This window comes from Cibotium barometz, chromosome 62 (genome assembly GCF_041138505.1).
Source record: "Cibotium barometz isolate CiBa-2024 chromosome 62, ASM4113850v1, whole genome shotgun sequence".
NCBI classification, from domain to species: domain Eukaryota; kingdom Viridiplantae; phylum Streptophyta; class Polypodiopsida; order Cyatheales; family Cibotiaceae; genus Cibotium; species Cibotium barometz.
In genome coordinates, this window is record NC_141107.1 from 18136109 (window position 1) to 18152982 (window position 16874).

At 43.7% G+C, this 16874-nt stretch overlaps 2 protein-coding genes across 3 annotated transcripts in view; one reads left to right on the forward strand and one right to left on the reverse strand.

Annotated features, from left to right (window-relative positions):
* HIT1 (Membrane trafficking VPS53 family protein) overlaps nt 1–16874 on the reverse strand; it is an 88660-nt gene that overhangs the window by 37703 nt on the left and 34083 nt on the right. The gene's annotated exons all lie outside the window — the stretch shown is intronic.
* On the forward strand, nt 9263–12628 carry LOC147604209 (uncharacterized). The gene is made up of 10 exons (XM_086795277.1): nt 9263–9702; nt 9758–9765; nt 9900–10000; nt 10086–10217; nt 10293–10605; nt 11005–11262; nt 11360–11650; nt 11734–11984; nt 12066–12140; nt 12245–12628. The coding sequence occupies exons 1-10, from the start codon at nt 9263–9265 to the stop codon at nt 12626–12628; spliced, it is 2253 nt and encodes a 750-aa protein (XP_086651403.1).

Sequence of the window (16874 nt, forward strand, 5' to 3'; positions counted from 1 at the left end):
CAACGTAAGGACTTTCTCCACATCAACGTCATGTTGCTCAACCGTAGCTGAAAATATGAGTATGTCGTCCAGAAATATGAACACACACTTTCCAATCAAATCCCGGAAAACACACATCATCATGCGGTTAAATGTGGCTGGGGCGTTCGTCAAGCCAAATGGCATGACCACAAATTCATAGTGGGCCCGTTCCATACGGAAGGCTGTCTTGGGGATGTCCCCCTCCACAATCCGCACCTGGTGGTACCCACTCTTTAAATCCAGTTTCGAGAACAACTTTGCTCCATTCAGCCTCTCGGGAATATAGTCAATTCGAGGCATCGAGAATCTGCTCTTGATAGTCAGCTTGTTGAGTGCATGATAATTGACACACAAACGGGAAGAGCCATCCTTTTTCTTGACAAATAAGATTGGTGCTGCAAATGGCGACACGCTGGGGCGGATGAAGCCAGATTGCAACAATTCTTGGAGTTGGCGGTCCAACTCCGATTCCATTGCCTTGGAAAGGCGATACGGAAACTTGCTCGGGGGTTCCGAGCCTGGGAGGAGGTCAATCATGTGATCCTCCAGTCTGGACGGGGGGAGCTGGGGAGGGAGGCTGTCCCGAAGAAAAATCTTCTGGAACTTTTCGTGGAGAACCGAGTACTTCTCGGAGGCACTGACCACCGTCTGTGTAAATCATCGCACACTCTACGCCTTTCCTGACTGCTCGCTTAGCCTGCAAGTGGCATATGAGCAAAAAGTTCGGAATTCCTCGCTCACACTTAATGGTCACCAGGGTGTTTGGCACATTCCGATTGATCTGGAACGTGTGCTTGTCCCACTTGACATCAGGAAGAAACTTGTGAAACCACTGAATACCCAAAATTATGTTTGCTTCTACCAGAGGGGAAACCATAAAGTCACGCACAAACTCTATGCCCTGAATCACTAACTTAGCACCTAGAGCTTCATACTTGACGCTCGTTGTCATACCTGTGCTAAAACCCTCAACCTGTTTGTCCACCGAAGTCAGCTCGAAACGGGCACGCCTAGCGGCCAATTCCGTGACCACATCCTCCGTGCTGTCGCTGTCAAACAAGACGACGACTCTCTGGCCACCTATGTAGCCAAAGGACTTGAGCAATTCGTTGCGCTCATACTCCTGGTCATGGGTGCCCTTCTACTTATCTTCGAGCTCCCGGCTAATAATTGCTCCAACTGAAGCACCGGGGTTTGAAGAACTAGGGGTAGCCGCCGCTGGGGTCTGTGTGGGAGCTGAGCTCACCACGAAAGCTGTGGAGGCGGCGGCGGCCTTTGGAGGCTTCTTCGGACAATCCCCAGAAGTATGTCCTTTTGTATGATAAAAGAAACATCTACCCTCCTTCTTGTACTGAGAAAGCTCCTCAGCACTCAACTTGCCACCTGTCTTGCCTGCCTCCGCTTTCTGGTCTGGAGTAAGCTTAGACGCATTGTTCGAGTTCTTGGAGCCAGAGGCTCCCCGGCTCTGTCCTGGGGAAGACCCCGTCTGGTTCTGGCTTTTGCCCCCCGAGGCGGTAGCCCTGGGAGAAGCCGGCTGGGAAGTCTTGGGCTTGCCACCATTGTGTTTCATTTCTGCACTCTGCACAAGCGAGAGTGTGTCCTCAAAGGTGGCTGGCCTAAACATACGCACCTCCCAGTGGATTTGCGTGTCCAGGACATACAAAAACTGCCCTTTCTTGTCCGTATCAGATAAGCCTAATTGCAGACATAAAGTCCAAATTCTATTGGCAAACTGAAGGACTGGTTGCACGTTCTGACGTGCTCCCCTGAACTCGTCTTCGAGTCGCTCAAGGTAGTGGGGCGGTAGAAACCGCTGCTTAAGGTCGCGAACAAACTCGTCCCACACATAAGCTGCCATACTTGCTCTGGTGTGGGCATGAGCCCACTGAGTCCACCAAGGAATGGCCTCACCTTCCAAGTACCAACTAGCTAAGATCACTCTGTCAGTATCTGTTTTCCTAACTGCGGCAAAGTAAGCTTCAAATTGATGTAACCATGAATAAAGAGTTGTGGGATCGAGTTTACCATAATACTTACTGAAATTCATTTTCTCGGGAAAATGATTGGAGAGCGCCGCCGGTGTCAATCTGGCGTCCAAAGCTCTGAGGTAACGCTCGTGTTCCACGCGTCGCATGGCGTCATCTTCTCGTTGTCGGATCTCCAATGCACGCATCTGCAACTCAAGCAAGGAGCTTGGCTGCGGCTGTGACCCCGCGAGAGGGTCCCTGTGTCGAGGATCTGGTATCTGGGGTACGGAAGGAGAGGGAGGAGGAGATGGAAAAAGCGACGCTGGAGAGCGGGTACGCTCCTCCAGAGCGGGGATGCCCTTTTTACGAGCGTAAAGTGTCGAGCGTGGCGAGCGAAGGAAAAAAAAAAGGGCCATCATCATTGCAATATCCAAACTATGAACCTCAAGGAAGCTTGTATTTCCCTATGAATAAAGATAAAAAGTGCACATCAAAGAAAAAATTGAAATTTAAATCCATTACAAACATGACTTTAAAGAAGATCCCAAAAAGAAATACATTATAAGTTTCATTGCAGTATGAATAAAGACAAAGGAAGCTTATATTTCCCTATGAATACAAGTAAAAAGTGCACATCAAAGAAAAATTGAAATTTAAATCTCTTAAGGTAAAAATTACATCGTCAAGCCACTAGCAGCAATGCTTGCTACAACTCATTGCAATTTGCGAACAACACCAAAAATTAAATACATTGAAGGAGTTCCAACATGGACTATGCGCAATACCAAAAAGTAAAAATTACATCATCAAGCAACTAGTCGCAAAGCTTGCTGCAACTCTCTTTTAGTGAGGGCTGCTTGGTGAATAAACTTTTGGTGATCCACATTCAAGTCCAGCTCATGCATATAAATAAAGTAAAGGTGTTTGCAAGGCATGTATCTTTTGCCTTTGCGATCCTGATTTTGAAAGTCATCGCATGTGCAAGAAGGAAAAGCTGAAACAGTAACCAAGTAGTTTTGTCCTTTCTTGATGCTTCCTTCAGTCAATAAAGTGTATTCAACATGCTCCTTTGGCACAACAACCCTACACCCATGAACAGTGCAAATAAGCTCTGCAGCCCTTTTGATTCTATCCCGCATTTCTTTGTTCACCACCCTGGCAACAATCACTAGCTTTCCATTGCGATTCATGGGTCGCACATCAGCATCATCATGACTTGCAAGAGGAGTCCCTACTTGTTGATGTGCCTCTGCACTAATGTTCTTCAAATCAAAGCTTGCCTTTGACAATGCAGATATTTCTGTAGAATCCAATGAAGTTCCAATTGCAACGGGCCACACAGCAGGTCTAGTACTTGGTTTCTCGATTACATTGTGAGAGGGCTCCCAGATATGGTCAACATTACTTCCACAAAACCATACAAATTGTTTCCTGGTTCCAGAGGGGATTTCAATGAGTCCCTCAAAACATGGTGCTGGCACTCCTAGTAATCCTGCCCTACCTTTTTTATCAATAAGTTCATTACATTTTCGTTTCTCATTTCTCAAGTATCCTTGGCACCGCACCTTACTCCCTGGTGTTGTCCTTCTGATTGCCCACCTTGTTGAATGTATTTCCACCTCTCCCTCATTATGTACTTCCTGCAAAACATTGGGTGCACCGTGATGTTGTGTGTTGTAAGTGACATACTCATACTCTGGTCGGTGTGAATCTCCCTCTTTGATAGGATTCTTTAATACACCTCGTCTTTTTCGCCGAACAGACCTTCACAAAGTCAAAGAACACCCAACAGCCACCTAACTCACCTTTAGGCCTCATTTTATTAACCAACTCTACTCCATTACCTGGTCCTTGGGTTGACATTTTAAAGACATGACACCTTTCGAAGCTTGACAACTCTATCTGCCCAGGGAATGCAATACTCTGAAAGTAATCAAACATCAATTTTGATTTGAGCTTTAGCAGAGCCTCAAAGTCACCACATGGATGTCCAAAGTCAACTTGTGTGTCTCTCCTCCAACGTGATAACCTTCTGTTGTCGAGAGCAGGTGCTAGTTTTGCCAGCAAGACACTTAAGTCTCTGTCAGACACTTTAACATCTCCTTCATGTTGTTGAAAAAGACAAGATTCCATGACAATCTCCTTTGCTAGTTTTAGTTGAAAAGATCTGGGTTTACCACCAATGTCTCTAGAAACCATTCTACTAACTCTTTCATGGACATTATCCAGAATTTGTTTAGAAACACCCTCTGCAACTGGATGCATGTGGTGGCCAATATGTATGACACCTCTAGACACCTTTCTACCTGCAATCTCATTGGGAAAACAAAGCACCAGCTTGCATGTACATTGAGCGATGCAAGTTGGATATGACCTGCAATAAAAGCACTTAAGGCTTCCGAATCCTTCTGTTGTTGAGCCCTCTGGACAAACTCTTGTTAACCGACCAGTCCAATGCTTCTCATTTTTTACTTTAGATCGTTGCAAGCCAGTGCATAAGTTGTTAAGGCATTGTAAATGGCCACCACACTTTCTGTATCTCACTACTCCCTCAAATCCAGATATGTTGCTTGTCATCTCATTTGTCCAAGTATGCCCATCCAACTTGCTTTCCATGCCAATGGTTCTTGTTGAGGGATTTGCATAGGGCAACTCGAACATTATATTCCCATCATATCTATTAGGTAGCTCTGACACTTGTTTTATTTCATTAGCTTGCATAAAAGTGTTTCTCAATGAGTTCCTCAATGGAAGATTTCTGAGTAATTGCACTATACTGACTGTAGCATCATCGTCTTCTTGAAATGTGTCACCTGTAATCCTCTTTTCAACTTCAAGATCTGTAAAATCTTCATCTTGAGAAGGGATGCATGGCACCTTATCTCCACGAACAATAAATACCTTTCCAAACTGAAAATCCAGGTGAAACATTACTTCTTGTTCTCTAAGGTAAGATGCAAGATCAAAATACAGGCCATCATCCGGATCACCAGATACTTGGTGAAGGTGGATGGATTCCTCTGTCAGGCCAAAATGTAAAGACAATTCTCTTTTGGACACCTCAACAAATCCAGCCATTGTTACGAACTCCATCTGATTGAGACCATTCTCATCCTGAACAATTGCTTTCTCCATTGTCAAGAACTCGTCGACCTGTTAGAGGCGACACTTCTTTTATAAAGAGTGTCCTTTTTATTTTTTGTTATGAGGCAAGATCTTTAATCAAATAATTATTATAAAAGGTTAAAAATAGCTATTATTTATAATATGTAGCATAAAGAGAATATATAACCGTATAAAACCAGGCAATCATGAATATAAGTTGTGCGTTAAACCCAACAAGTGTGTGTGTGTCATTCAAGCTGCCGCCTCCTTTTTAAAGAGAGTTAAAGAGAGATTCTCTAGATCCGCTTACCAGAGGGGGGTTGGGTGAGTGGTTAAAGTGAATGGGTGGGTGAGTAAAGGACCTAGGTGCAACCTAGGTATCGAGGTATCGTCTGCCCTCTGTTGGGGTGGGTCAAGCTCTTGATGATTTGAGCGTTTAATTCGGGTAAATGACAGAACGCTCTAGATGACAGAACGCTCTAGAGAGAGTATGCTTGGGAGAGATGTACAGAGAGAACGAGTGCTCAATAGGGAGCCTACAAAGTATTAAGGCTAAATAATATCTCCGGAGAGACAGAGAGAGAGAGAGCCCATAGAAAGGAATTAAGGCTAGAGATTGATGGACGCGAGTGTGGGAGACCCTGGAAAGTGAACTCGGATTAGAGAGAGAGAGAGTTAGAGAGAGTTAGAGAGCCTTTTATTTGGGTAGGTGTGTGTGAGTTAGAGCGCCTTTTACTCGGGTGAGACCCTGGAAAGTGAACTCGGATTAGAGAGTTAGAGAGAGTTAGAGAGAGTTAGAGAGCCTTTAATTTGGGTAGGTATGTGTGAGTCAGAGAGCCTTTAATTTGGGTGTGTGTGAGTTTGTTGACTCTAGTTCGTTGCATCTCCCCCTGAGCAATCTCTTCAGCAAGTTCGTTCATCTGCGCCCGAGCAAGTTCGCTCTCCCGAACATTGCCTTCAGCCTCTGCGCCCGAGCACTGTCTTCCGCCTCTGCGCCCGAGCATTCTCCCGAGCATTGCCTTCAGCCTCTGCGTGGGACGAGGAGATCAGTGGGCAGCACACATGAAGCGTGGGACAAGGAGATCAGTGGGCAGCAGCAAGGTATTTCGAGTCCATTTCGCCAGCGAAATAGTGTGTGTGTGTTTGTGAGCAAGGCGAAGAATATTAGTGTGTGTGTGTGTTTGTGCGCTCGCCTCCTTCTATCATGCCCTACCACTCATCTATGGCGTAGACAACTCATGTATGGTGGATGTAACTTAGGCGTAGAGATATGGTGGGACAACAATGCGTATAGATATGGTGATCAACCAAAAACACACACCCACACTATTTCGCCAGCGAAATAGTGTGGGTGTGTGTCTGGCGAAATAGTGTGGGTGTGTGTTTTTGGTTGATCACCATATCTATACGCATTGTTGTCCCACCATATCTCTACGCCTAAGTTACATCCACCATACATGAGTTGTCTACGCCATAGATGAGCGGTAGGGCATGATAGAAGGAGGCGAGCGCACAAACACACACCCGAAATAGTGTTTGTGTGTGTTTTTGTGGTAACCAAAACTCACACACACACTATTTCGCCAGCGAAATAGTGTGTGTGAGTGTGTTTGTGTAGACAACATGCACTTTTGATGCGAGTCTAAACCTTGTGAGCCTAAACTTTGGTCACTTTCCTCTCATCTGATCAAGAATAAGAAAAGAACCTATGAGATAAATCTTGATTCCACCACTCAAGTCACAACAGCCATAAACTAGGTTAATAAAACTTCATGAGAGGGAAATGTGAGCCATAAGACCATTCGATTGGGCAAGGCATTTGTCAGCAGTTTGTTGGGTGATGAATCGCAGAGCACATGAATTGAGTTTTTATAGACTTATTGGACATGTAGTTACATGGTGTATTTAAGACTCACTAGCATGGAAAGCTAGTCCATGCCTTGGGAATTCAAATACACGTGTAGCCTGTGTAGGGGCTCATTGAATCTATGATACTAGAGACAGACAAGCTAAGGATAGAGTTAACTCTAATCTTCACCTTGTTGGATGATGATGAATGACCATATGAAAGATGGCTCAAGAGGGGTAAAATTGGCAAAGAGAAATCAGAGTGTGCTCAGGCGTGCATGACACAATAAGGACCATACATGTGCTAAAATTAGGCAACCCTACCAAAGGGGGCTTGGCCGAGTGGTTAAAGTGAATGGGTGGGTGAGTAAAGGACCCAGGTTCAACCCCCGGGAGGTATCGTCTGCCCTCTGTTGGGGAGGGTATTGCCAAAAAAAAATTAGGCAAGCTTTCCAAGGTGTTGGGACACATGACCGCCGGCATCAGAAGAACTGCCATTATGCCAGCACTGCAGCACCAATAGAAACATGCATGAGCATTGGAGGGATAGCTGATAGCTCATGAGGGCAAGTAGGGGCAAGATATGGCACAAGAGCAGTAAGTAACTGGCTACTGGGGAGGCGACTGCCTTCCCTATATTATGAGGGAAGGACTGCCTTATCTACAGACACTCACCAGAGCTATAGGAGTACAACTGTCAGAAAAGTTTGGACAATCAGAACTACACACACACACACACACACACACACACATGCCTTTCCTCCCCTACGTCTACCCTAGCGTGTCCGCCGACTGTGATGATGGGTTCTGCTAAGAACAGAAACTGGAGGATATACACTACAGGAAACCAAAAACACACACCCACACTATTTCGCCAGCGAAATAATGTTTGTGTGTGTTTTTGTGGTAACGAAAACTCACACCCACACTATTTCGCCAGCGAAATAGTGTGTGTGAGTGTGTTTGTGCGCTCGCATTTTCGTCCCGAGGCGTAGACAGCCTGCACTTTTGATGCAATAGAGGTGTGGCGGATCCAAATTACAGACAATCAAAAACACACACCCACACTATTTCGCCAGCGAAATAGTGTTTGTGTGTGTTTTTGTGGTAGCCAAAACTCACACACCCACACTATTTCGCCAGCGAAATAGTGTGTGTGAGTGTGTTTGTGCGCTCGCATTTTCGTCCCGAGGCGTAGACAGCCTGCACTTTTGATGCAATAGAGGTGTGGCGGATCCAAATTACAGACAATCAAAAACACACACCCACACTATTTCGCCAGCGAAATAGTGTTTGTGTGTGTTTTTGTGGTAGCCAAAACTCATACACACTATTTCGCCTTTTCATAGTTGCAGGATTATGTCGTGATGGCCAAGCTCAGAAGATTATCAAAAACACACACACACACTCATTGCAGATTATCAAAAACACACACACACACTATTTCGCCAGCGAAATAGTGTTTGTGTGTGTTTTTGTGGTAACTAAAACACACACATACACTATTTCGCCAGCGAAATAGTGTATGTGTGTGTTCTTGTGAGCATACCTATCTATCCTCCACTCAATGCAATGTGGAAACCTTCCCAACTTGGAGTACACATCCATCCTCCACTCAATGCAATGTGGAAAGGTATTTGTGATGATGACTTTTTCGATTTGAATTGAAGGGCATGTGTAGAGCGGTGATGATGAAGACGAGAGAGGCAAAATATTTGCCTTAGGTAAACACTATTTCGCCAGCGAAATAGTATGTGTGTGTGTGTGTGTGTTTGTGAACAGGGCGAAGACTATTTCGCATGTATGTGTTATGAAATTTTTCTTATGCCTTGAAATTTCCTCGTTTTGGTTAATTGAGGTGCATGAATGCCTTGAAATTTGTGAATTTGTCTTATGCAACTCTGAATGCATGTAATGTCAAGTGTTTTTCCATCCTTATGTATTTCGCTGGCGAAATAGTGTTGCAAAGAACAATGTCTTGTATAATCACTTGCTCTTAATGTCTTTTGTAGTCACCTGCTCTTGGAAAAAGGAAGACATCAACGGCCAAGAATGTGGGAAGAAAGCGAAAATCTCCACCTAGTGATGGCAGTGAAAAGACCATTGAAATGGCAGAGAGTGGTCAAGGGAGTCACATTCAAAAGGAAGTTAGCAAAGAAGCTGGAGACAAAGTTCTAACTGAGCCTTTCATACCGATTCAACAACAGGTTGATGCTTCTAGTGACAAGGATGAGAAAGATGTGGATGATCTTATTCCACAATCCATCATCAAGCCACATGGGTCTGAGTTCATAGACAGCTTGGCACTTAATCAGGGTTCCATGCCTCCATTGATCCCTCTGTGTAGATGCTTGGTCAACGAGAGGGTGCGAGAGCTTCGAAAAGATCTCTCATTGTTAAAGAAGGTTTTTGAAGAGGAAGGATATTTGATGATGACAGGTATGTTTGTTCTCTCCATAAATCTACCAGATGGCAGCACAAAGGATGTGGATGAAGATATCATGAAGACATGGGACAAAAACTGGCAGCTTATCAATGAAGAGTTTGAGGAGGAGATTGCATCTAAAGATGAGTGGTCTATGTTAAGTGGAAAGATGTTTTATGTTTGGGAGGGAAATCACGGGACCGCTTCTTGGCTTGAGAGCATCAAGGAGATGTATCGTAATGATAAGAAGAAACATGTTCGAGTTATGGCGCAATTCATTGTGCCTAATCAACAAGATGAGATGAGGCTTATCGCTGCACTTCAAAGAATAAACATGTGAGTATTACACATTTTGTAAATTCAACATTGTATTTATGGTTGTTTTGATTAGTTCTTATGGTTGTTTCTATTTATTTCATGAAGAATGAATGAAGAGGCTATTGTAAAGACAAACCTCAAAGATTACTTATTCCATACAAGCACGGTTTGCTCTCTTGATCCATCTAATTTCACTGACTCCTTCACGGAAGAAGATAAGAGGTCGATGGAGAAGGCCAGGTCTAGGGAGGCACAATCTGGAAGGCGAGTTTGGTATCCTCTCACTCAAGCTATTCTTGGACCCATTGTATATGGGGTAAGTACTTAATAAAGGTGGTTAAGAATGTTACTTTGCTATCTTTGTCATTAAGTGTTTTTTTAATGGCTGTTATTTTTTGAAGAATAAATGGAAATCAGATTTAGAATTGGCAATTAAGAAGATTCCCTCAAGCTTGGCAAAGGATGAGCGTATTAAGGCTGAGACACTAGCTAGGAGGAGTGTCGTTAAATCCTATAATAGAAGGATGACACGGGTTTGTATCTTCTGCTTTTGGTTCTTTGGCATCACAAGCATTTCTTCTTCTAATTCTTTTCTGTTGGTGGCACAGAATCTTTCGGTGGTAAATCCATCTAATTCAGAGGAGTGGTTCAATGTATTATGGAAGCTGCCCTTTGAGGATGAGAAGTTTAAGATCTCAATTGAGAAACTTTATGCCATTTCTAGTGCTGCTTGTTCCCAAAATCTCAAGCTGAAAATGTTAAAGATGTTAGGTGCAGATGAGAATTTTCGGCAGAGCTATGGTATGCCACTTGGAGATCACCACTACATTCCTTGGCTTGCAAAGGAGGTTTGGATGGATCAGGTATTGGAGGATGCCACACGGCTTCTACACCAAGTGGTAGATTCTACTCAGGGGGTGAATAAGGTGGAGCTACCTGCCGATGTGCACATAGAGACTTATTTTGCAGATATTGTAAACCGTTATAGAGGAGTGCTGTTTTATGAACTCCAGAAAGAGATGAGTGTGGCAACTCCGCCGGCCAAGCATGTGGATCTGAAAAACTCCTCAAGACGGTTGGTTTATAGGTAATTCTCTTTTTGCATTGTTTCTTGAAATCTTATGAACCGTGTTTATTTTTTAGTTGATTTATTATATCTCTTTTGTAGGTTTTTAATGCATGTAATAGCCAAGAAAACAATCAATGGTCTGCCTGACATATGCAAGGCTTGGGTTGTGATTTCTCCTCCAACCTATAGTATGTATACCTCTTCCATCTTTCGTGAAGGTAAAGATCCTAATGGAGTCTTTATCTTGACGGATTGGGAGAGAAAGCATTGCCCTTGGTGGATTGACATGAAGAAAGGAGAGTGCCTAGAGGAGGAGAAGGAGAGATACCTTCAACATTTAAAAGGAGAATGCAAATCTGATTCTGGGTCATCAGGCGAGATGTCAGAGGAGCAAAGGAAGAAAATGGAGGCAGAGTTGAAATCTATCAAAGAGAGAGAAGAGCTAGAGATGCATGCTTTGGGAAAAAACAAGGGGCGTCCCTCTCAAAAAAAGGGAGATGTAATAAAAGGTAACATTGGGTTCTTCTGGATTGTATTTAAATATTTGTTTTTAATAGTTTTCTGGATTTTATTAATTTGTTTTTTTGTCGGACATACTATCTATAGACACCCGTAATTTGGAGAGTCCTATAGCACACAAGACAAGTACCAAGGGAGCTATGGTGTATGCTCCACTTTCTAGCTTTTTGTTCGTGGAGAAGCATGGAGTCAAAAATCATTCCAAGGTTTGGATTTACGATTACATAGTGCTTGGAAAAGAGTTTGCATCCGGAAACTTCAATGAGGGGTTTGCTTTTATGAGGGAGTTTTATGTGCGTTTGGGTGGAGGTCCAAAGATGAGAAATTCCAAGCCAAGTAGTTGGAGTGTTGACCTTACTTTCATTGATCTTCCTACTGGTAAAACTTTTTTAATGTATACTCCTTTTTTGTGATGGTGTTTGTGTAAAAGGAACTTGCTGACATACATGATTAATATGCAGGTTTGCCTATTCATGGGTTTCAAGGTATTCCACAATGGAATGTCCTTACAGATGACCACATGAAGTTCTCTCTATTGGCGGCATCATGTGTTATGGATGATATGGGATGGGTCTTAGTGTTTTGCTTGAGTTCTTCTCTTGTTTCTGTGGAGCGCTTTGCAAAGCGTACAGGCTTGGAGCTAGGTTTCAGATGGATTATGGAGAGCTCTGAGTCATTATCTCTGCTACAAAAGCATGGACATATGCAAAAGGTTTAAGACTATTCACTTGAATGTTAATTCTTGCTATTTGTCATCTAATATTGTGTTGTTTTTTCTTTGTTGCCTGTATAGGTGAATGTATTTTATGCTTTGGCATTCCACAAGAGGGGAAAGGATCCTCCTTTCAATAGTGAGAGTGCATTAAAGGTTGAATGACACTTTCAGTACTTATTAGGAGTGCATTGAATTTAAATGATTGGAGGTTACTTTTGAATGTGATCACTTAATACTATGTGTATTTCAATTTGTAGGTGGGAAATATTTTGCAGCAGGACCTCTCTTGTGAGATTATTGGTCATTACTTACCTTCAAGCAATAGAGCACGACGTGGTGGAAAAAGTGGTAGTTGGCGAGGGATTCTAGAGAGGAGTCCCTCTCATATGCTTATGTTTACTAAGGCTCTTTGCCCACGAACAGGTACAATATTGGAGTTGGGGGCTGGGACAGGGCCTATATTAAAGGCATCTATGCACACCGGTCGTGGTTGCTTGGTCATTGATAATGATGAGGAGATATGCAAGGATTACCTTTCACCATATATAGAGGAGATCTATGGCACAAAAAAGGTGGCAGACCTTGGAGAAAGTGACACATCCTCTGGTGATTATGAAGTGTATGATGCACCATCCGACTAGTAAGTAAAACATGCATGTCTTTCTATTACATTTTTCTTTTCTCTTTTTCTTTGATGTTGTCATGGAAGTTTAAAGTGAGTTACCATGTTATGCAGAGGCAATGGCAATACACATGACAAGCACCATATCGTATGATCGATCATTGGGACGGGAGCAACGTAGGAGAAGGTGTATTTTTCTTGATGATGAAGCAAATGAGAAGTAGTCTTTTGCATAGCGCTATTTTTGGATTATGTGGATTCATGCTTTCCTGTCCCCCCACACAGACTCATAGCTTCATTTTTTGAGCTTGATAGATGATGTATTACTTGACTCTTGTATTAGGTGGATTGCAGGTCTATGTCATAAAGGATTCACAAGCCATTCTCTTGTTTTGTTTGTAGCTTGATGATTAATGTTTTTCTGTAGCTTCATAAGATACATGAGTATGTTTGAGGCTAGAGATGTTAGAACCCTGAAATCATGCACATCGCATGAATTTGGTTCTCACTTGAACTAAAGAACAATGAACCTTCTTGTTGGCAACTTAGATGATTTAATATCACATTCATGGACCTTTACTAAAATTGCACATAGTCCTAGACATGATGAAATTTGCCCAATATATCTCTTAAATCCATCTATAATACTTTTGTTGATGATGCGTTTTTCAAAATTTTTCTCTGTATTGACTACAAACATGTAACAAGGACCTAATTGTTTGCCTATTTATTTCCTTTGAAGCATCTTCCATGTGCACCTTGGTTGAGGGTGTCACACTTTGCACTAGCTCCATCTTTTCATGCATTGGATCATGTTGCTCTCTTGGACAATCCTATAGCCCCCTCTTCCCCCTTGGACTAGTCCATCACGTAGACTCACAAATTGGACTACCCTCTTTTTGAAGCTTCTTGTTTGTGCCACCTTACACTTTCTTATTGTCTTAAATACATATGACCTTAAATTATTGATAGATGATGTCTTCTTCTTAAATTCAAACCCTCCTTATCATTCATAGTAAAACTCAGCTTTCATCTTCTCACAAAGGAGCACTTCTTGAGTTTGGATATATGCAAGCTTTATGCATAAGTCTACCTATATGTGTGAGTAAGGTGTATATGTGAGATCCCATGTATCTAAGAATATTTAAAATGATGCTTTGGACAATCTTTAACAAACTAACCTTGTTGCATTCCAGTTCTATGTCATGACATGCCAGTTTGCATTCTTCTTTATTGTTATTAAACAACTCCAAGCAGCCAACCAGTTAAAGCATATTCTTGTGGCTCCTCTTTCAGGAGGTATTGTATTTCATAGGGAAATAAGGTTTTATTATTATCTCGGAATTGTTGCTCATAAAATACCCTTGCTCGCAACGCTCATTGGTTTACGCTCATTGTATTGACGCACCCCTCCAGAGCCAAGATCTGCGCCTTCTGCTCATCCAACTTGGCTGTCTGTTCTGCGATTGCTCGCATCATCTGCTGGAACATGTCTGTGACACTCAAGCTTGGTGCCCTAGCTGGGCTGCCTGGTGCACTCTGGTCCCATGGTTCTTGGTCTCTCTCGTCGTCGAAGGTCGCCATAGCAGGAAAATGTAATTCCTTTCCGGAACGCAATCTGACCATCCACTATCTGTGTGGGAGACGTCCGGAGGCTTCCGGAGGCTATCCTTCGAGGGACAGAAAGGGGTAGTCCACCAACGTCTAAAAACCAACCGCACGAGCGAGAAAAAATTCTGGTTTCTTTGCTGAATCTTTGTACTTGAAGTAAGCTCTAATACCACTATAATATGCGGAAGCTTCGGAGAAGAATCGGTAACTTCAATACTCAGAATTCAGCACTCTTTTCGCGACAGAAATTAACGCACAAACTGAAAGGAGAAATGCAGAAAAAAGAGAGAGAGAGGGAGAGGTGGAGAGGACACAGTATTGGGTCCCAATTACCCTCTGTAGGGCCCCCACCATGGATGGTGTATTTGCTTTATTAGAATGATGAGAAATCTGAAAGAAAATACAGCAATCTTGGACCTTTTCTTGGCTGGAAAATCCTTGCCCTTGACCTTCAGTTCTCCACCCCTTTGCTTAGCAATTCCCTTGGCTTGTCTAGCCCTTGGTTTGCTTGAGCTCTTGGTGAATAATGAGATAAGTGAACTGAATTATACCTTGGGTATTTATACCCCTTCAGTATGCTGGTCGGCTGGTTAAATTTCCCTCCACGACCTGTTTAAAAGCATTTAATGCTGAAAATTCCCACATGTTCACACTGGACTGCTGGACTGTCCTGGCTGCCTCTGTGGCTGCTGTCCAAGCCAGCACAGGCTGCTGGGCAGCCCCTGGGCACTGGCCGCGTGCAGTCCAGGCTGCCCTATGGGCTAGCCAACTGGCTGGGCTGGCCCAAAAGCAAGTCGGCTGCTTGGCCAAGCCCTCTTGGGCTGGCCGACAGCCTGCCCAGCCCCTCCTTGGGCTGGTGGGTAAGTCCTGGGGCTGCCTCGCCCCCTTGGGGTGGCCCATAGCCTTCCCCGTGTCCAAACCTGATGCATACCTACATCTACACAGCTGTCTGACATCTAGTGGCAGACCAAACATACAGAACAACTGACATCATTCCAGAGGGAGACTCACAGTGCAGACTGGCACTGTTTCATGTGCAGGACAGTGCACACCTGACCTTGTACATAAATGTGTCTACGTGGCATCCAAGTGCGGGATGCACGTGACAGCGTGCCCCAAAAAAAAAAGGTGGCATAGCATTGATGACATGGCGATGGCGACATGACATTGACACATGGTAGAAAGCAACGCAAGGTCACCTTACAGGCTTGGAATGATGCGACTAGCTTTTGGGAAGCAAAAGATTAAAAGCTTTTTAAAAACTAAAAAGAGGAGCTTTTACTATTAAAAAAGATGTTTTTTGGACTATAAGTGAGCGTTTTTCTCAAGTGCTCTTGGGCAAGAACTATAATTCAACTATTCTCTCATTGTTGAGACATGTAAAAAGACAAGAGAGCTCTCTAGCTCTAAGAACTTGTACTCAAGACAACTCCAAGGAGTTTTATCTAATATAACTCGGAAAGGGGGGGGGGGGTCGGCCCAAGGCTATTTCGTTGTGTGGTGTCTCCTCCTCCTTGTCTGTCCTCTGGGTCCTCTAACATGTTGAAGTCCACTACTATGCACGAGAAATTTGCCTGGGAAAGTTCTTGCCGCACCTCTATCTAGATCTCTCTCCGCCCCGCGACCGTGTTGGGGGTATAAATATTGAGGAGACCCACCCGATCCTCCCCACTGGGCTCTCCCCTGTACAATCGTGCTAGAGTCTAGCACTGATGAGAGAAACTACTCACTAACTAAGATGCATACACCCCCTTGGTTTCTCTCAGGACAAGAGGCAGGCGAAACTACGTCCTGGCAAGTATTTCCCACTTCTACAAGTGCGTCTTGTTGAGAGGAGGTGTTCCTTAAGGAATACAATATCCATATAGCCTCCTACTACGGCATTATACAGCTCCTCGCAAAGAAGCTGAAATAGGCCTTCGTAAGGGCTGTGGCACGGGTACTTAGCTTATCTTCAAGAAAACAACAATTTCACGGGTAAAACCTTGAGAAAATCTGAGAATAAACACGAGAGAGAGGAGAGAAAGAACTGGACACTATCTCGGGGGTTGAATACTCCGCCTGGGAGGAATTGATACCATGGGAGGATAGGACCCCTGGCACCTACTGCAAGTTTGGGCGCATCCACAGGAGCCTCAATTTTTCTCGGTCTAATATGAGGATGCATGGACCGAACCTCTCCTGCATTGACAGATTCATAAGTGGGCTTGCAGCCCGAGAGGCATGATTGGCATCGTTTCAGACACCACGCTATCGGACCCTGCCTCTGTCCTCCATCTGAAAGACCCCTAGAGACTAGAGAGGCAACAGAGTGTCTGCATCCTAGAGAGCCCGGTCCAAGACACCAAGATTGGCATGAAGATAGAAGAGATTTGGGGAGCTCTCACCTTCAGACAGGGATCAGCTGCAATGGATCTAGACTTGGGTTTTGAAGAGGTTGACTCACTCTTACAGAGGCAGCCCATGACACACTCATCCCAATGCATGTAGAACAACACCTGTGTCTATGTGCAAGAAAAAAAAAAAGCAAGAAAGAAAAGATATATTAACGTCTACGTAAGGAGAGATTGGCCTTCCGTAGACGTTAACCAATGATGGTTGGCTTGTACCTAGGGTAGGTATTATAGCATGTTTATTCTTCAGAATAGACGTGG